This window comes from Oreochromis niloticus, linkage group LG2 (genome assembly GCF_001858045.2).
Source record: "Oreochromis niloticus isolate F11D_XX linkage group LG2, O_niloticus_UMD_NMBU, whole genome shotgun sequence".
NCBI lineage: Eukaryota > Metazoa > Chordata > Actinopteri > Cichliformes > Cichlidae > Oreochromis > Oreochromis niloticus.
Window position 1 is genome coordinate 20,043,834 of NC_031966.2, and position 21,472 is coordinate 20,065,305.

Genomic DNA, 21,472 nt, shown 5'->3' on the forward strand with positions numbered 1-21,472 from the left:
ATCCACAGATGATACAAGGTAGTATATGATCTCTTTTCTAAATACTTGTGCACAGGCTAGACTGCCGCTTAAGTGGATGGCACCTGAGGCCATTTTTGACAAGATCTACACAACTCAGAGTGATGTTTGGTCCTTCGGTGTTCTCATGTGGGAGATCTTCTCTCTGGGTAAGTGTCACGAGTTTTACAGTAAAAAAAAACAAGCCCAAAGCTTCTTTGTGGGAGAGACTGTTACAAATGATGATTTTTAATCTCAAAATTAAACTGTGATGAGGAATTTGTATTTTGAAGACTTGATGACAGATGACAGATGGTGGTTCTGAGTCACGCGTGAGTTGCATGAAACTTCTCTCTGGAAACATAAGTCACCAGATATGCTTAAAGTTGACCTATTATATTAAACATGGTCAGAGTTTAAAATTATGAAGTCATATGTACATTTAATCATTGTAAGCCAAAGTCTTGGGCTTCAGACTGCTCTAAATGCTCAGTTTCAGATAGAAGTTGATTTATAGGGAGGTTGGCCTTAAAGAAAGTAGAGCTTAAAAAAACTTGTTGGAGATAGTGGATGAACTGAGTGACTGCACCTAGGCGCCAGCATAGGATAAGTAAAGATTTTCTTGAACTGTGAATCATACAAAGTTACCCGAGTACAGTCCATGGGCAAAAGTATTTAGACAGAATTAGTAAAAAAGGTCAACTTTAGGCAAAAAATCTACAAACAAGGTGAAATGGATTTAACTGGACAGGTTTTAAATAAGCCTTACAAAGAGCATCTTGATGGGTTAGATTTTAAGCAAGAGGTGCAACCTAACAGATCACATAAGGCCTAAATGATCCGCACTCAAACTGTATTTTATTTAGTCAAAACCAAAAAGGTATTTATTTGTCACCAGCAAAAACATTTCAAAGGCAAACACAACGAAGATAAATATCAGGAACAAGTTGAATTCAGCATTTAAACAGTATATAGCACACAGTATTGAAATGTTGGCAGTATTTATTGCTGTGTGTCATTGTTTGCATGAAGTATGTTTGTTTGTATGAAGCTTATAGCTAAAAAAAATAGATTTAAAAGCCTATTTTTTTAATTAAAGGATGATAAACCCCGTGAAACTGGGTTATTAATTTGTATTTCACATTTACACTTTATTTATTTAATTTAGTCTCGTCATCCTCACATATTCAGGGCTGTCAGGCCAATAAAGCATTCGCCTCTGTTATAAGTCAAAATTGTATATGAGCAGTCCTGCACATACACATGGATGGATGGATGGATGGATGGATGGATGGATGGATGGATGGATGGATGGATGGATGGATGGATGGATGGATGGACGTTTAGCATGATGTTCATCTTGATAATGGACTTGATTAGTGCCCTCAGCTTTTACAGCCTCACCAGATGTCCTGGGTAATAGCTGTCTTCTTCCACTGTGTAATTGTGCCTTTGGGACAAAGGCGCCTGGACTTGCATTGCCAGCCTGAGAAAACAGTTTTCCTGGCACTCATGCAAAAAACAATCAAGGCCTGTGAATATTAGCACAGGCATGGGACATTAAAACAAGTGAGCGCCTCTTATTCAAGCAGTCTGTTTCAACCCAGCTGGCAACATAAACTCACAGTAACCAAGCAGCCAGATCAGTGTAAAAGTGTACCCCTGCTGTGAGACCGCTGCAGCCTTTAAGGCAGCATTGTGCGTTGGTCCGTGATTGCATGTGGAACCTGGCACAGAACTAAGAACACATTTCGATTCCAAGACAACATGAAATATTATTTGCATGTTATATTTATGTCCAACAGTCACCACAGATGCAGTGAAAGTGTTTTCAAATGTGCTATTTATGAATTATCATTTGGTGTCATCGGCCACTTCCACTGAAAGAAAAGTGTGTGAAATTGTATATTTTTATCTTTTCATTGGAAAGCATACTGATGTCACAATGACACAGTTTTCTTCCCTTTATTTATTTTTGTCTTTCTTACTCTTCCTCTCTCAGCACCTTATCGCCACACTTTCCATTAAAGAAACACTCGCACATCTGGGTAGTGTTAGCTGAGCCTTACAAAAATAAATCAAGAAACAGGGACACAAAATGAGCAACAAAAAAAAAGTCAGAGAAATAGATGTTTGCAATAGTGTAACTTGATGTCTGGGGGTTAAATTTGACAAATTGGAGCTCCACGGTATACTCTTTGGGTATTTTAGGAACCAAAAGTTTGTCAGTTCAGTTTTCCGAGTTCATGTATCCAGATTGTTAGTACAGTATTGATGCCAAACAGTATACTAGGTCTATCATACTAGATTAGACCGATAAATGCTGATTAAAATGTTAAAGAATATAAAAATACCAAAAGTATACTTGTCTCGTAATAAAACAAAGTAAATATAACTTAGAAGGCAAGAGCAGTTTACAGTATGATATAATGAAATGGGTATTTTACTAAAAACTTTGCACATTAACGATACGTATTACACATGAATCAAATGTGAAATTCCTTCTGTTTACTTTGTAAATACTAGAACAAAAATCCAATCATGTACACTAAAAATATTTAGGTTAAAATTGTGCCTTATACATTAAAATTACATAAGCATTTCCCCATTCATTTGAATTGCATGGTGTCAATATAATGTAAATTCATTTAATATGGTGCAAGTTTGTCAGTCCAAAATAAATAAAACATCTGTACATAGCAACCACATGTTATATATTTAAAAATAGTGGGTTTATCACATTGTTTTATTTATGATTAGGAGACACACACAAAAAATGGATGGATGTTTAAATCCCTTTGCAGTGGGTTAGTGCGTCCATTTAAGTCCACGTTCAGGTTCTTACTGTGTTTACACACATCAGGAAACACTGAATCGACATGAGCCGCGTCTAGAAATGTGAACCGTGTGTTGCACTTTCTGTGCAAAGCCGAATCTGTCGCTCTGTATAAATCTGGGGAGCCGCAAAGATGATTTGTTGTATTATTCACTGGGATTGGAGCAAAGAAAAATATTACTTGATGATTCAGAAAATGGGCATTATTACCCTAAACCAGCAGACTGGGAATCTGATACCCATTAGTATTTCATGCTATGTTTTCATAGTAAACCAAGCATTAAAATTTTATACCCAACATTATAGTTCAAAGATAAATAAAATGTCCCATTTGGTTGGTGAGTGATGCATTAGACAGTTTAACGAGTCTAAAAACATTAGGGTTTGGCTGTATATCACTTTTAGCCAGAAGTCATTTATATTTCATTTAAATTGGTTTGAACACAGTTCTTATTACACTATCCAAATCTGAGAGAGATTTTTATGTGACAGAGCAAAGACCAGTAATTTATCTGCTTGGCTTGTGTTCACTTGAGTTATGTTAATATTGTGTCACTGCATATTATTTTTAAATAAGAAGTAGAATAAACTATTTTAGGTTTTCCTTTTCTTTAAATAATAAATGTAGATGTTTCATACTCACATATAAAATGCAAATGTAGTTATTTAATTGAACTGTGTTTGCCCCTTTTTGTAAACAACAAATAACAAACCATGTTGTCTGTCTGTTAGGTGCCTCCCCATACCCGGGCGTCCAGATCGATGAAGAATTTTGCTGCAGACTCAAAGAGGGAACCAGGATGAGAGCGCCAGAATATGCTTCCTCTGAAATGTAAGAATTCCTCACAGCTACACTTCAGGGTATCATCTTTCTTTAAAAAAACAGGAGGCGTTTCTACTAAACTGGAGGAAATGGTGAAGCAGGCAGTGTTCCTAAGAAATAACTTGAACTAAAGTGCTGAATATTGGTCTTATCCTGTAGGTCTGAATGGAAAATCCAAGACTGATTTCATGAAACAAAAATACACCATATAGTTTGAAGGTGTGTTTATGTCTCAGGCAGTAACCTCCACATCACCGGCCATATGTTCTCCTTTCAAACTCCAAGAAAATAAACCCTCTCATATCAGTCTGCAGCTAAGAGGAGGTCTTGTTTCCTTCTCCCTCTTTGCACTGCGCCAGCAGGTCAGGGGTGCTGGATAAGAATCATGTGTAATCCTGCTCTCAGAGTTGCAGGAGGAAATATTAGCTGGTGATTCACTCTACAGCGGCATGCTTGGAGCTGTGAAGCGTTTTCTGACTGACAGCGGTGCAGATGAAACTTAGCACTTAATTCAAATGCCTACTTTGGAGGCCTAAAGAGGAGTTTTTTTTGTTTTTTTTAGAAGGGATTGGAGGATTCAGATAGACATGAATATGTGCAGGAGAACACAGAGCCCCCTCTTTGGTGTCAGTTCTATCAGTTCGTAAAGCAGCAAGTCAAACTTTTTTTTGGAGATACGTCTCGTGTATTCGGTCTGCAACTGATCCGAACCCTGCAGAGCTCTGCAGCTCTCGCTGAACACGTGTGCATATGTTGTGTCTGGATTTCATTTAACACGCCTCACTTAGTTAAAATTCACAAATTGCATTTGTTTTGAAAGAATAATGCTGCACGTCCGCTTAGTAATGATATGCTATCAAAAGGTTCAGAATGTTTAAGCATCTTGTGCCAAGTAAAGGTAACTGAATTAATCTATCAGCTCTGCCTGGCCATGATTGGAAACGATTCACTGAATCTAATCCAGACCGTAGATTTCAGCTAGGGCACATGATCTGTAGATGCAGACCTGCTGGTGCCAAAAATCCCTCATATTTTCCATCTCAGTTCAGTTAGCTCATTGTCTAAAATACTGTTGGGTTGCCAAATTACATATTTTGCATTTTTATGACTGTGGGGCCTGCATCTAATTTAAAGATAAGATAAAACCAGTTAATATCACTTTAAATGGGATGCACAGCAATTCACGCAGAGTCATATGTTGATCCCCGTGAGATTTTTACAGTTGATCTCTAATCCCAGGTTATGACACCTTGACCTTCGTCCCAAACTCAGAATATAAGAATGATTAAAACCACATGAGGTTTCAGGGAGTGCCATTTAATTTGTGTTCTCACAGCCCTGATTCATCAGGAATGTTGTCTCCCGCCTGCTAATAAGATCCCCCATCCTGATGCATTGCAGAAGAATTTGCACAGAGTGGGAGCACAATAAATAGGATGCTCGTTTCCCATCCTACCGCTTTTGCCCAACCGGATGAAGTAGTTCACTTCTTCAGAATCTTTCCCCCTCAGAAACACCAGACTCCCTCAAGACCTCTAAACATGTGGGTCCATGCTATTTATTCTCATTATGGACCAGCCAGGAAATGTGGTTTAAATTGTGCAGTCATACAATGTGTCTACTTCCTCCTCAATGATATGCATGAGGGCTGTGATCATGCTCTCTACATCCTGTCACTGTTAAGAGGGCTAGCACCTGGTAGAGTGCACTCTGTATTAATCAAGGTGGGAATCCCAGTATCTCAGTTTCTTTGAGCCGGCCCAGGATGAGAGGAGATTGGGTTGATATACCAACAGACCAACTGCTTTTCCAACTCCTCAGACCTGAGACTGACTAAATATAATGGCAAAATGTAATAACAATGGCTATGTTTACATAAAACTTAAGATCTCTGGAGGGAATGTGGTAGCTGCTGCAGCTGAAAGCAGAAAGGGGTCTGCCATTGATTGATCCCAATCAGTAGCGTGCTGTGAATATAATTTAAACAGGAGCTGAGGTGCTCTGTTTCAAAATTCCTTCATGAAACGTAGCTGGACATTGCAATGGAAAATCACATTAAAGCTTGGAGTTTTCCCACATGGGCAGAGAGGTTGACAGCTTTTCAGAGACCTGAGCGAGGCTGTGTGTTCTTACTGTTTTTCACACCCAAAACCAGAACAGAGACTGATAGTCCCAGAGGCTCAAGTTTTACTGAGAATACAGAAGCGTATGTGTGGCAGTTGGTTTAGAGGTGGACCACATGTGGTTGCTCAGTGAAAAGAGGTTTGTTTATAAGTGGTGAAAGAGACAAAGAACCAGAACCAGAGGTAGATGTTTTTCTTCCTGAAGGTGCTATATTTTACAGTACGTCAACCCAAATATACCAAATGTTGTTCTTGGCTTTGACATTAAGTGTAGCCATCCAGTATTTATCTTTGCTCTTTCCTCACAGATATCAGACCATGCTGGACTGCTGGCAGGGTGAGCCACAGGAGAGGCCGACCTTCACTGAGCTGGTGGAAAGGCTGGGAGACTTGCTTCAGGCCAGTGTGCAACAGGTATGATGGGCAAAACTTAACCAATTAAACACTACATATTATAGAGTTCACGTTTCACTGTTTAAACACCAGACTGTTCGGATCTGCCATCGGGCTTGGGCGTGAACTGAAACTGCGAGTTTATGAGGATATACCAGAGATTTATTGAAGTGTTTTTACTGAGAAGTGCGCACATATTTCAAATTTAAATCCCCACATCAGGAAGGATTTCTGACCATGTTGCGGTTTTATACAAGAGCAGTTTTACCAATATTAGTTACCAGATTTACAGAATGAGTCACAAGCACTGGTGGTGATTAACAGGGGGGAAAAAAACAGAAGTTGAAGTGTTTTGCTCGCTGTAACTGAGAAGGGAAACAACAGTCAGCACAAACACTTGGCTCTCCTTGGAATGGCACCATCGGTTGCGTAGAGGAACAACACTTCAAAACACGTGGGGAAAAAACAATGCATTTGTTAGTGTGATGCATGATAACATTGTCTGGTGTCAAATGACAGATTGTAGATTTTATACAGCTGTTACAAAGCTGAACAGCTCTTTGTTATGACTGGGTCAACAAAGACAAGAACAAGTCGTAATGTTTAGTTTTATGGGCAAATATTTTACACCGAAATGAGATGAAACACACCTGACAGAGTTCAGAAAACCTTTTTACTTGGAGACATTTTGACTTGACAGAACAGTGGCTGTGCTAACATTAACATTGCCTTCATTCGTTAAAGCACCAGGGGGAAATTAGCATGAGGCTAAAAATCTTTGACTGATCTACTGACTATGCATAATTTACCAACAAAGACAAAGCCAATTTATTTGGATAATAACCAGCTTATTACCAAGAGAACACAAAACATTATTTACCAATAGAGCCTGAACTGTGTTATTAAAGTTATTGTTACTATCCAATGTGCATAAATATGAAAAAGCAATTTTTTCCACATTTCTATGTGATGTTGCAGCTTTTTAATTAAAATCAGCACTGTGCACATAAGTATACTGGCGGAGATTGAGAATAGAGATAGAGAAATCAAGTTTTCATTGTGACTTAAAAACCTGAAACGCAGCAAAACTGCTCATCTCACTGTAAAAAGTAATTTTACTCAGTTGACACCACACTTCTTTAAATCCCAACAGTAGCTTCATAATGCCAAAAGAAGGCTTTGCACTGCCACAGACCATTAGTAAATCAGGCCAAAAGTGTCCCATTAGAGCGTGATTGGCGCTGAAACTGAAGCAGCTAAGTGAAATTTTACACCTGAGTTCCCGTGCTGCTAAAAAGGCTTGGAAGATTAACTTGCACTCGCTCTTAATAAAGTCGCTTTCTATGGCTTGCATGTCTGCATGTGTCAAAAAGACTAAAACCAGAGTGGATCCATGCAGACTGCACGGCAGGAGAGCAGACTGCCTTCATCAGAGGCAGTCTGCTCTCCTGCCGTGCATGTTAAGTGCACTTGAAGGCTGTTTGTCTTGTTAACCTTACAGCCTACGTGAACCACTGAGGTCTAAAATAAAAGGCCTCATTTTTTGATGGAAGAGTAGCAGCGACTGAAGCTGATGAATGTATATTTAAGAAAGACAGTTGCTTAGTATCAGCTGTCAATGTGGATAGAAAGCTGGTTAAAACCTGAACAAAACCGGATCACTTACAGTCATCAGGAACCACAAGGCATCTTTCTTTCACAGAAGTAAACAGGCCTTTTCCCAAAATGTACATTACTGCAGACAGATAGCTACAAAGAGGAATTACATTTCACTTCTTTGGTGGACTGTAGATTGTCCAGTTAAGTAATAGGAGACACAGACGAGGCCACATATCACATCACTTCAAATGAAAACTGTTGCATTGCAAATGAGTCTGTGAAAGCTACCTTCATGAGAAACAGAACAGAAAAAACAGACTTTCATTACTAAAGCTTGTGTAACAGCGCGAGAAGCTCGGTCATGAACTCTCCTGCTACCTGTTCCAGCTTCATGAATATGGTTATGGATTTTGGAGCCATGAGCCTGGTTTCTTTGGCTGCTCACCACAACCTATGGAAGTGTGTGTTTGTACAGAGCGCATAGCATCAATCATAAACCTTCTTGTTTCGTTGATTTAGGAGGGTAAGCACTACATACCCATCAACACAGCCTTGCTGGCAAAGGTGGGAGACCAGACTGTTGCAGTATCGTCAGAGGAGACACGGCCAACCTCCCACCGCGACTCAGGGAGCAACTGGTAAGAAGATGGAGTATTTTTCATGGACTAGTTTTCATAAAACACACTAAAGTACTCACGGACACATGTGCTTTCCTCCCTGCTATGCTACTGAAAATACACAAGCACTGGCACTGGTGCTGTAAAGAGTTTAATTGACCCCTACAGGTCTGCAGACTGCAAATTTGCAGGAGTTGCCATGAAATTTTGTGCAGACTTAAATCTACTTTAATCTTGCACATGAAAAATAACATACTTCACCCTTGCACCACACCCTCCACCCAACACTACACCTGCACCAGTATTATTATAATATATCATAACACAAAAAACTAACACTAAAAATAATCAAATGTACACAAAATAAGCAAATGCAATCAAGAAGCTGAGCATAATCTAAATTTTAAATGAAAACTTAATAAATGCTAAACTATTAATGCCCTAGTACAGAAATTGGTGGACTAATCCTTTTACTTTTGAGATTCTCTGGCACTTTTCTCTTTATTTTCTTTGTATTTTATATGAATTTTTAACTTGAAGATGCCCCGCTGTTTCTATTCTCTGAATTATTGAGGTTTAGTAGCAATGAAAATAGATAAATACTCACTTGTACCACATTCGTAAGTGATTAAACATCTGATAAAAACTCCACTTTAAAAGTGTGCAAATCATTATCGCCACAGGCAAAAGATGGAAAAGCCACCTGCATCACGATGGAGTCAGATTTGTTGGCTGAATGGCGGTCGGGGTTTTTATATATCAGAATGTGTTCAGTAAACTACAAATTTCTGAAAACGTTTTAAGAGATATTAAATGTAAAATAAATACTGCATTCCTTTTTAAATGGCCAGCAGGGGGCGACTCCACTGGTTCCATTAAAGAAAAGTCCACTTGCACAGAAGCTTTATTGTGTTTGAATATTGAACACAGTAAACATTTCTTGATGAATTTATGCATTTGATTGCTAGTTTCAGTTCTTATGTAATACAGCACCATGTCCACATTCTAAATTATGGTCAGGATATGTTTGAGGGTATGGCGAGCTAATGTAATTGACAAGACACCACCACTAATTAGTGTGCAATGTCCCTTAAGTTTAATAGTCCAATGCAAATAAAGTGATTTGAGCTGAAGCTCTAAAACTGGAAACCAAATCCCAGTGGCTTTGTTCCTCTTTCATTTCCAGTCTGTGACGGACATTCAGGGTCTAAAAATGTTGTTGTTCCCCAGAATTCCCGTCTGTCACCCCTGTGAGTTTTTAATGTCTTCCATTGAAACTTATAAGAAACATTAATGCCTCCTTCAGGATTACATGTGATAACTTTCCCTCTCTTATCTTGTAACGCAGAGCTGTCAAACTTTATATTTGTCCAATATTCGGTTTTATGAATTACAGCCCCAGGGGGCTGCTAGATTGGCTGCAGTCTCTTAGTCTTCTTGGCTCAAGTCTGTTGCACTCCCCAGTGAACTTGTTAAGACATTCAAAGGAAATCAATCACCTTGTCTTACGTACATGTAAACCAATCCTCAGACTGTACAGGCAAACAGCGCAGAGTCTGTTTTGCGAAGGAAATACCTCAATCGTTTTTTTTACTGAAATATCTAAAACAATTATTGTTTCCATAACGTTCAGACTAAACTCAACCAGGAGAACGTTTAGGTCCAACCTGAGGACAATGAGAGACCCGATTGGCACGTGATAAGAAATACACAGACGTCAGCTCGATGGTCTGCGAGCCTTCAGTGTTGTGGCTCCTGTGAGGTGTTTCCTCAGAAACTATAAAGCGAGGCTTCAGGATTTATGTCCACTTAAAATAATATTTGTTGAGCTGTTGGATTTTCACAAGTCCCCCAAGTGTGTTTTTGGAAGAGGTGCTGAAAAGCAGTAATGACAGCTACCCTTTAAGTTAAATTAAGCTGCTGTTTTAGCCTCTGAGCGTTGAAATGCAAAGCAAACAAGGTGTGTTTTCAAAGTACAATGTCATAGATGCACCACATTGTTGATGCAAGTGATTAAGTTCCTGTGGTTTTGTTGCTGAACTTGGCCTTTCAGCTCCAGTGTAATCAAAGGACTCTCTGAACTGAATGTTTAAAGGTGGGTTGGAGTCTTAACCCAAGATTTGTTTTTGTTTTTTTCTTCCAGGAACATTAAGATCCGTCCCGCCAGCGTAAAAACCTTTGATGAGGTTATGATGGAGGACGGAACAAGTGAGAACCACGAGGTAAATTATTAGGCATGAAATTAAACCCGAAACACACAAAATATGCACATCATTCAGTACAACTTATCCTTTATTTGATTGCAGCTCCACATGTGACTGTTACATACAGTAACAGCTGAACCTTAATGATATGTTTCAGATTTTTGACTCGTAAATCGTCCTCGTACCTACTTTAGCTTCATTTGGTTAGTTATAACAGAGCCAGGTTTCCTGCAGCAGTTAGATGCTATTGCTTTTATTTGCTAAAGTTAGCTGGAATTTGTTATAATAAGTTATAATAATTAAAATGTAAATGCAATTAAATTGAGTCACATGTTTTAATTTCTGTGTACAGCATCTCCTCCTTTGTGTAGAAAAGGTGCTTTATAACCATTCTTTGCCTTAAAGAAGCAAAGGGAAATTCCATCTTCATCCGCTTCCTCCGAAGGGTGGCTGGCCTCTCCCTTAGAGATAGGGTGAGAAGTTCGGCCATCCGGGAGGGGCTCAGAGTAGAGCCGCTGCTCCTCCACATCGAAAGGAGCCAGTTGAGGTGGTTCGGGCATCTGACAAGGATGCCTCCTGGGCGCCTCCTGAGTGAGGTGTTCCGGGCATGTCCCACCGGGAGGAGGCCCCGGGGCAGACCCAGGACACGCTGGAGAGATTATATCTCTCGGCTGGCCTGGGAACGCCTTGGTATTCCCCCGGATAAGCTGGAGGAGGTGGCTGGGGAGAGGGAGGTCTGGGCTTCTCTGCTTAGGCTGCTGCCCCCGCGACCCAGCAAAGGGAAATTATTGGTTTTAATTATTCAATCTCTGCTTGTCGATCAATCTTCATTAGGGTCATTCAGACAGCGGGATGGGCCTTTCGTCTGACAACATGAAGACACTGATGCGCTTTGAGTCGTTGGCAGGCCGACCTCTGAGCATCATGGCTCTGGCGTACGTATGCTGCACCCCTCCTCATGCCCCCGTCAGTGACAGATCAGCACACACAAACACACTGCGAGAGACTCAGAGTACCTGCTTGGAAACCTCCCCGCTGTGCAGGAATGTAGACGCTATAACTGTCTTCGACCTAAGTTTCTTCAGCCTTAAAAAAACAGTAATTGGCCAGTTTTCCCTTTTGTCTGGAGAACCCATGCGTGAGGAATAGGAGCACAAAGGAAAAATGGTGGGGAAAAAAGCTTGAAGGTGACAATCTGAAGGACTGACCACAAAAGCAGGCCGATGTTTGGCTGTTTTTAAGAGCGAGTACTAAAATCTCTTTGTTTCCAAAGAGTCCTGAATGAGATACCTCCCAGCCTGCTTTAAGTTATGACTCATGGCTGTCTGCTACAATCCAAATAATCTCAAAGGAGTGACGTAGACAGACTGCAAAATCCAGCCGATCATTTGATGATTTAAAGATGTTGTTCTTCTAAACTGGTGTAAAGACCCGGAGACAATATGTTCTCACTTTAGAGTTTATTCTAGGAAAAACATCTGATATTGCTGAGATTTTCTCATGCAGCTCTCTGCTGGCATCTTAAGGTTTACATGTGAAGCTTGGTGACAGGGCTAATTTACAGGGTCACACCTCTGAGCTCAGTAATTACACTTTAAACCTTTTCCTATTATTCCGCTGCTTCCTGCACAGTAGCGACTATTAATACTCCTTCAAAGTGCTGTGGCTTACACTCAAGGGGTTTAAAAGAGCAACAGTGGCAAAGTAAACTGTTCTAGAGCAACTCTTTCCAATCTCTCTTAAGCTCAAGCTCAAGCGTCTAAAGTTGTGAAAGCAACATAAAAGCACTTATAAATTATTAAGAGAGACCGTATGAAAAACTGCTCAGAGACACTCTTAGCAGAGTTAATGACACTCTGAAGCCCTGCAACTGATTTACAGCTTGCCAGACTCACTTCGACAAACACCCACTCAGAGTCTCCTCTAGATTTCAAAACCTGAAGTCGAGGAGTCATTACAGGCCTGCTTGTCCCATCAGGGCCTCGGCATGGTAGGAAAAATGAGTCCAGGCATCCAGAGAATGACTTTTATTTTAAGGGGAGGACTTCCTTGCTGGGCAACCACTCAATCACTGCCACCTTTGAACTCAGGAGGGTTTTACAAGGCTCTCCCCCGCTGTAGTGCTTTTGTATGACGGTCCACCTGACGCTCACCCAGGCCTCACCATTCCTCCAGCCTCACTTCCCTCTGCTTATGATTGGTGCTGATTATGCAGAGGATGTTGCCTCAGCACAATGTGGTATATTATTAAGAGACACCCCAGCTCATATTCAAGCAACTTTGATTTAAACATGTGAACAGCTGGGAAACAGTCTGCTGATGGCTTTAGCACAGCTTAAAGTGACTTTTATTTCCTTTGGTTCAACTGTACCTCCTCCCTGCACTTGGCACTGCCTAAACAACAACTCTGTACTATTGTTTTCTTTACTTTTGATGTCTAATTTAACAGGTAGTTTATTCATCAGCATAAAATTCCAGTACAGGGTTGTCACTTCCCCCCACTGGGCACTGACCCTTTAGCCCTGAGAGAGGAGGTCCGGGAACCCCTAGCAACACCAAGACAATAAGAGGCAATTACTCATATTCTAGTCAAGCAGAAAAGATCAAGATGATTGATTGCATCATACGTTTGGTTGATGGTACAGCTTCACAGGGGGGATTTTTTTTTTAATTTTAATCAAGGAATATCACAAGAGCCTCCTACTGTGAGAGCAATCAAATGAAGTTGTCATGACGGAAGGCAACCTTGATATTAAGCACAGAGCATTTAAGTGCATAGGCTATTGTGTAGCAATCCCCACGTATGGAAACAAATTACAGACCACTTAAATTTGTCTTTAATTTAAAAAAAATGTAATCTTCTTGCTACTTCCCACTCTTCCAAATTTGCCTGATGACGTGTCCCATTATTCACTGATATGACTATGTTTTCTGTAAAATGTCACAAATGTTTGTCACCATTTTCCAAAGCCTAAACCAACCTTCGTAATAGGAAATCTACGGAAAATGTGATTTCGTAAATAGGCGATTAAAACTCTTATCGTGGTTAAAAATTCTTGGTTTTAAGGAGCGGTCCTCACCAACAGCCAAGAGAAGATGCTGTTAAGAATACATGCAAGCAAGGAAAGCTTTATTCTTATAGCACATTTTAGTACAGTGCATTGCACAAAGTATGAACTACCATGGAGATGTAAGGCACAAAACTGTGTAGATAGATGTACACGAGTAAACAAATACAAACAAACAAGTGAAAAAAACATCCAGCTTTTTGGGGCAAACGTTTCCGGCCATGTTCATTTTTTTTCACTCATGTATGAACACAGATAAGAAGAACCGCGCCCAACCGTAGAGGTTTAAATTTAATCAGTAACTTTGAGTTGATCCTAAAACATATTTAGAGGTGTAAGCTTATGACGATAAGTATGTGTAACTAACGAGGTATGTCTCTGTGTGGCTTCAGGATGAAGGCAGCGAGTAAGAGTAAAGAGTCCATGCTGTGTGACGCAGAGAAGGAGAAGTACCAGCCCATCGTCCCCCCTCTGGACTTCAGTCTGGATGACTCGTCTCTAGACGCCAGCCTCGAGTGTCACAGCCCGCCGCCTGACTATAACTCCGTGGTGCGCTACTCCACCCCTCCTGTGTAACCTCCCGTTTTGTCCCTGGAGAATCTGAGAGTGACAACCTCAAGGCCTTTTGCTTTGTTCTCCTCTGTTTTGACTCTTATCTCCGGACCGTTTCTCTAGCAACACTTGAGTGTGAAACACGAAAGGACGCTCATGAATCAGCTTGACCGTGATTTTTTTTTTTCCAACTTCAAGGAAGGCTGTGAACTGGTGATTTCTCTCCAGTTTGAAGGCAACATTAAAGCTGCTGGTCCGGTCCACGTTCACTGTAATATGGCAAACAGCTGAAAACAGGCTCAGGTATTTCTTTGATCTACTGTGAAACAAACCGCAATGATTTCACTTTGAACAAGCTACAGCGTTTAGAGATGAAAAAGCCTTAAAAGAAAAGAGAGAGGACTCCCTAGACCTTTCAAGTTCAGACCAAAAACCTTTTTAAAAAAAAAAAAAATAGGTTAACTTTATTGGAAAAAATAAAAACTGTATTTGTGAAATTGTTTTTGTAATCCGGCTCCATTGTCTCATACGAAGGTTCGTTTTTGCTCAAAACAAAAAGCAGACAGTGGAGCGCATTAATTATGGACAGTCTCTTTTGAGGTCATGGCTCCTGTGATCTCATCAAATATTCAGCTCAACTAACTCAGGTTGACCAAGAGTGATAGAGAAGAAGGGTACTCTGGATCTCTCTTGGGTTTCAGAAAATCACAGGTTAATGGGGGAAACAGGGTAGAGCTGAGAGTAAGAACAGACAGCTTCAGATTTGACAGTCTGACTATGGACCCATTAAAGTTACTGTATATACAGACTCATCCACCTCCTTTTCCAGCCAGGTATTAAAGAAATAATTTTTCATTTGAAATTAGTCCAGCTAAAAAAAAGTGTATTTTTCTTCTGTACAGACATAGTTAGAAACATCATAGGAACAGTTAATTAAAAAGACCACTAGTTAAACTAATAGAGTATTTATAGGCTGAAGACACTGTCACTTAGTAATCCAGCTCTGTTGTTTATATACATTCATGTTTTAAGTTAACCAAAGCATTTTCCAGCTTAGTCTTCCTGATATCACCATGCAATATCCTGGTGTTGAATTCCAGACATTATATGCTGTTTGTGCTGCTGTATTCACTAATAATAACGCTGCTTCTGCAGAGACGTGTTTGTAATGCGAGGTGGGATATTCTCAGTCCCTCATCTTGTTGTAGTAAAGCTTGTGGTGCGGGCTGTCAAAACTCTGTGTGTGTGAGAGAGAGAGGTCAGCTAAGTGCGTAACATCACCAATGTTTAAAAGCACATTGAGCTTATTTTTATGTTGTGATACAGCAAACACACCCCGTGGAAATGCAGCTAGCTCATGCCCATTAACCACTGCAGAAACAGTGTTTGTCAGCGAGTAAACTAAAGTGAATATTTTGATCATTTCCTGATGATGTTTTGTTTGTGGCTGCGTGTTTGTGTAAGAGGAGAGGAAGTAATTATGCACTGATGCTTTATATCAAGTATATGTTTTTGTATTTTAAAGGTGTATTATTAGGAACATATGTCGAGGATCACATGTTTAAAATTATTTTATTTCTTTTTTGTTCGTTTTTTGTTTAAGTATGAATTAACACTTCTGTTATTTGTTGCATTATTTCATGCCAGTCTAACATCATCACTGCTGTTCATTATGGAAATAGCTATCTATGTCAAGCTTCATATAAATGGATCCATCAGTTTAGCCTCTACTTTAACAGTATTAATTATCTCAATATCTGGTCAGTTTGGGTAAATGTTGTATTTTATCTCATGTCTTTGGAGAAATCATGACTAATGCTTCCAGCAGCTCAAAACTTCTTCCGAGCTGCTTCTGTGTTGTCCACATAGCGTAACAAGTTATAGTGTTTTAAAAAATTATGTTCCCCAACACTGTTAACTGAGTGTATGAAGTGAATAAATAAAGCTCTATATATTTATACATTACTTGAGGCTTGGTTCATATTTGCTTGAAATATGTGGAAAAATGAATTATTTGTTGAAACTACGACTGTGGATCAAAAGGGAAATATTCTTCTTTTATGGACTGCTCCGTTTAGTGTTTGCTATAACGGATCACCTGTCTCCATCTCAAACCTCTACATGTCCTCCTTCACTACATCCATGAATCCCTCCTCTGCACATGTCCAAACTGTCTCAGTCTTGCATCTCTATCTTTGTCTGAGCTGTCACACTTATATACTCATGTCTAATCCTCCACCTCCTCTACCTCCGCTCCTTGCAGCTTCACTATCACTATGCCTCCCTTTCATTCACACACATATATTCTGTCTTGCTTCTACTGACTCTTCTCTCCAGATCATTGCCTCACCCTATCATAAGATCTATTGAGATGAAATGACTCAAGATGTGAGTGGGCATTAAGGAGCCTGGGAAGGGATTGTTGGTGGCACACCGTTTCTTTCCCTTCTGCATTGGATGGAACATTTTCTGTCTGGTGTTGCAGGGTCCTGATCCCACTAAGGTTGTAGTGGAAGTCAGAGAGTAGGACTGGTCCATGTGTGTGGGCTTCAGGTAAACATCAATGTTGAGGTTTCCGTTCTCCAGAGTGTGCACAGCACAGTCCAGAATAGGACTTGGGATACTGATTACGTTGTCATTTTACTGAATATAACTTAAAAATGACAAAAACAGTCTTTCAATGTGAGAAAAGCAGCAAAAAGCCTCCCTGTACCCTTGCTACTGATGCTAACAGCAAGGACTGATTTTGTTGTTTCACACTGTTTATATAAATTTTAGGCACAAAGTTATTTTAGTATTTCACAGGAAAACTAAAAACAGAAAGCTTCAGAACGTGTAGGAGAAATAAGTCTTTACCTTGATGAATGACTCCTCAGATTCAGATTTATCTACTGACCGCTTGGGCGGTTCCCAATCTCTGCACTGGGAACCTCACACTTGATGTCATTGTTAGTCCTTACCCTGTGTATTTACTCAACGAATGGGAATAATTTCAACGTTAATGAAATCTGAGCTTGCAAACTTTAATGAAATGATTTGTTTATATTGAAATACTCGTGCATCCTTCTGCCAGTCTTGTCCTCTTTGGATCGTGAAACACTCACTTCCTTCCAGGGACAAGGTGTCGGCAGCCTGTCTGTGCACCGGCACAATGCCCCTCTGAGCGGAAAAGGAAGGAACTTTTAATCATCCTGGTCACGACTGGTGGACGCCACGCACCGGCCTTCCTATGGGACCCTCTGGTTACCGGTAACTGGGCGTGTCTGACCACATGCCACAGGCCCTTCACTGTCTCCTCATAGGATTTGCTGTTTACCATAAGGTGAGTGAGTACCCAACGTCACTCATATCAACAACCTCCGATGTGGACTATTTCCAGAGATTTCCCAGATACAAACAAACAAGGGAAGGATGTTGAAGGGGAGGGTATTCTTCACTGTCATGTTTTTTTTCTGTTTTTTTTTTTTTTTTGTATCTGCAAATTCACACAGTGTTTTTCCATACAGGGACAAGGACGAGACACTTTTCCTTAGAAGCCACTGTGATGGGAGTAGAGCTCCACAGGGAGGCTGTTAAACAACTGACTCATTTACATTAAAAACCAAAGATTACTTAAAAAGCTTAAGTTTCCTAGCAATTGATACCACTTATACCACAACACCAGCGACAATTCGTCATATTTCTGCACATTTGGTATCCAAAACAAACCCCGTCTAACCCTTTGTGCATATTACCAGCCTGCGAGACAACAAGTCACACCCTTGCATTTAGGAATGAATAAATGATGAATCAAAGTGGGCTGACAAATGTTGCACTGAAGCAGAAAAAGAGTGAAATGTTTTTCCTCAAAAACCCATAAAGATAGAACATGTTAGAGCATAAATCTCTCATCAGAAAAGCCAAGAGGAGGATATGAGTTCAGATGGACTATAAAAAGTAATGCAAAGTGTTTTGGCTCTAACTAAACTCATTAAAAACCGAGTGAAGTCCTTGTTTTATTGGATTATTTTGAGTTGAAGTTTATGGATTTGAAATCTGCCTGTCAGATGAGGAAAAAATTAAAAGTTAATAGATTAAAAAGGGAGAGCATCAGAGGGATTTCCTGCACCAGGTTTCTCAGTGAAGTCTTAGAAACTTTGTATAACTATTTAGATTATTAATTTTCATTACTGTACAGTGTGGACTGTTTGTGTTTCCTTCATTTAACAACTGCATTCATAGCATCCACGCCCCTTCCTTGAGCATTCCCAACAGCCTCTTCCCAAAGCAAACACAGGAGCAAAAACTCTCCATTAATCATTGAAAAACGGCCATTAATGAGCCCAGGGAGCCTCTGAAACTTTGCCAAAAACATCTGTAATACAGCTTCAAATCCTATCATGCACGGTTACAGGCAGCTGACCAATCAACAAGTTAAACCCCTTCCCACATGAATGCCATTCCCAGACCCCTGCTCGAGAAGGTGAATGGTGAATAGGCCTGTCCACGCCTCTCACCTAAATGCAGAACAATAAGCCGGATACTGTCCCCATTTGAAACCCAACTATATTCTACCTTTAACGAGCAAAGTGAAAAAAACAAGCCATCGGCTAAATAAAGACTTGAGCTTCAGGTCCTCTGTGGTTCAGCGAGCAAAAGGAAAAAACAAACAAGAGATCAGCATCAGGTCAATATATTGCCATGTGCAGCAGGTATGGGAATGTTGAGATGTTGATGGTGCTGCATTGGAGATGAAGAGCGATTACAGCATAGGTGTGGACGTACTTCTCAGAAACTTCTCAAATTGAGAAAAAACAACAAACAGCGAGGCAAAAATAGAGCCACTTAGAAGGCTCTGTGTTTCCTCGCCCCGCTTCCTCTAACCACACATGGGCAAATAGCAGCCAGAGAACAGAACTGGATGTTCTGAAAACAAAACAATCCCCCTCCCCCCAAAAATCAATAAAAGGCAGCATTCTGTTTATGTGTCTGGGTGAATTGCTGGAATGAGTCTGCGTTGCTCCAAAGAGCCTGTTTTGCCTGGTCATGGACTGTCAGTCATGCTTTTGGAGGCCGATCCATTCTGATAGTGTTTGAGTTTGTGTTTGTTCTATCCAGGTATGCTTTTACTGCATGGCAGTGTGTTTGAGATCATTGTCATGCTGTCATGCATTAAGCTGTTGCCCATCAGATGCTTTCCAGATGATATTGAATGGTGGATTAAACTCTGATGGTACTTTTCTATGTTCATAATTCCATCAACTTTGACAAAATGCCACCAGCTGAAATGCAGCTCCAAATCATGACACAACCTCTACCATGTTTTACAAATGGCTCTAGACACTCTAGACACCATTCATAAGGAGTTTCCTCTCCTTAAGAATGTCTTCCTGAGGCTTCAGTGAACAGTACATGGATAAACTGAAGGGCTTGTCATCTCTCAGGTCCTGTGTCAGGTTGTTCCTGGATTTTTTCCTGTATATTTCCTAAGGACATTCTGTTCATCTGCTGTGTGTGTGCATTGCAAAAGACCACTTTATAAAAAAATCACACAAAAGTCTGGCTCGTATCGTTGGTCATTCACGATAGTGAATAAATAAGTGATTTTAAATGTTAATACAACATTTAGGTAGGTTGTGTTATATAAGTAATCCTGCTTTTTGTAACCTCAAAGACAGACACAGTCTGAAAAAGTCAACAGAAGGTTCCTGTTTTTGTAAAAAAAAAAATTACACAGGTTTATTTTAGAGAATAAATGTATTGCTCTTACCTTACTTTATACAAGCCAGTATGGGCCTGTATGAAATGAAGGTAATGTAAAAAGCTGAACCATCACAATGAGCAGGATACATCCTCGGCGACTTGAAAGGTTTTGGCACAGTGATGCAGTGGTTATCGCTGTGGCCTCACAGTAAAAGGTTCAAAAAGTGTCTGGAGACTTTCTATGTTATTTTATTGAGTTTGCATGTTCTTGCTGTGCCTGTATGAGTTCCTTCTGGGTACTCTGGCTCCCACAGGCCAAAGATATGCGTGTTAGGTTATGGGACCCTCCCCATAACCCTGAATTTGACAAGTGGTTAAAAGGTAGATGGATAGAGGGCCTGAAAACACAGAGATATGCAAAACTTGCATGGCTGTACTTTCATACTGATGTTAATATAAGAGGATAAGTCCAATTTTTTACCATTTGAGAGTGCAACAGGGTCATAATTTCCCGTCATTAGGACTGGTCTTCAGGGGAACGTTAGTATTTTTACAAAACTTCATAACAACCCGTTTACTTGTTATCTGGAAATTTAATCCTGGACCGTTACCGAAATCTCAAACTACAAAAGACACAAAGGAACAGTTAAACATGTCAAACGTTTTAAGCAAAACAAACTATCCATGTCCTCTGGGTAGAACATTTATGGTAATTTAACCCACATAACCCCAGTGCACATGGATGTAGTCCGTGTATGAAAGGAGACCAGAGTTCAGTAAGAACAATAAGTTCATCTAAACCACCACAGAGCAGCAGGGTGGCCAACAGAAGCGCCACAAGAGATTAAAACCACAAATATTCAACTGATCTTCAAAATAAAACCATCATGTTCACATTAATTATGCCACTCTGATTGCTGCATTTTTCTCAGCCCCCCCTAGTGTTGGAGGACTCTATACAGCCATCACCTCCCGCCAGGGCGCTAAACAATGGGGGCAAGTGCGCTTCACTCTGAGGGTGGAAGGCTCGGGGAACAAGCTGATGCACAAGACATAAGCTCTGCTCGCCTCCTGTTTGCACTGAGTCACACAGAAGCATGAGATGCTCAGAATCCCGGTCCTATCTGATTTAGATCTGTTTTCTGTTTCCAATCAGTGAGCAGAATGACAGAAGGGGAACACATGCTGCGAATAAAGCGAACATTGTGCATTTTTTCTCTTTTTTTCTTTTCTCCACTGCCAGGATGCCAGCCTGTCACATTCAAATTTAAACCGGCAAAACAAGCTTTCTGATGTTTTCCTAGAAATGTGTTTTTCAACTATTCAACTATTTTTACTTCATTGCTGAATGTTTTTTTTACTAATGCAGAACACATGATTCACTTAACCCGACTCAAATGTATTTTTTTTCATCTTCTTTTCCTCTCCTTTTTTTCTTTTTGTTTGTTTAATATCCTGAAGTTCTTGAAAATGTTTCTACATGACACATATTTCCCAGCAGTCCCAGTGGTGGCAGCAGGTGCAAACACCACATCTTTCTCAATAAAAGGTCCTGGTAATATTTCTTCTTTAACATCA

The 21,472-nt window shown here is 40.2% G+C and overlaps 1 protein-coding gene across 2 annotated transcripts in view; it reads left to right on the top strand.

The window, feature by feature from the left end:
• kdrl (kinase insert domain receptor like) overlaps positions 1 to 16,177 on the top strand; it is a 44,225-nt gene extending 28,048 nt beyond the window's left edge. Inside the window, exons 24-30 of one of the 2 annotated variants that reach the window (XM_005467465.3) lie at positions 56 to 167; positions 3,566 to 3,665; positions 6,088 to 6,193; positions 8,291 to 8,409; positions 10,532 to 10,610; positions 11,427 to 11,527; positions 14,053 to 16,177. In XM_005467465.3, coding sequence (XP_005467522.1) covers positions 56 to 167; positions 3,566 to 3,665; positions 6,088 to 6,193; positions 8,291 to 8,409; positions 10,532 to 10,610; positions 11,427 to 11,527; positions 14,053 to 14,236 — 801 coding nt within the window. In that variant the 3' untranslated portion in view covers positions 14,237 to 16,177. The remainder of the gene's footprint in view (positions 1 to 55; positions 168 to 3,565; positions 3,666 to 6,087; positions 6,194 to 8,290; positions 8,410 to 10,531; positions 10,611 to 11,426; positions 11,528 to 14,052) is intronic. The other variant, XM_019365016.2, reaches the window with a different exon arrangement.
• The last annotated feature ends 5,295 nt before the right edge of the window (positions 16,178 to 21,472 follow it).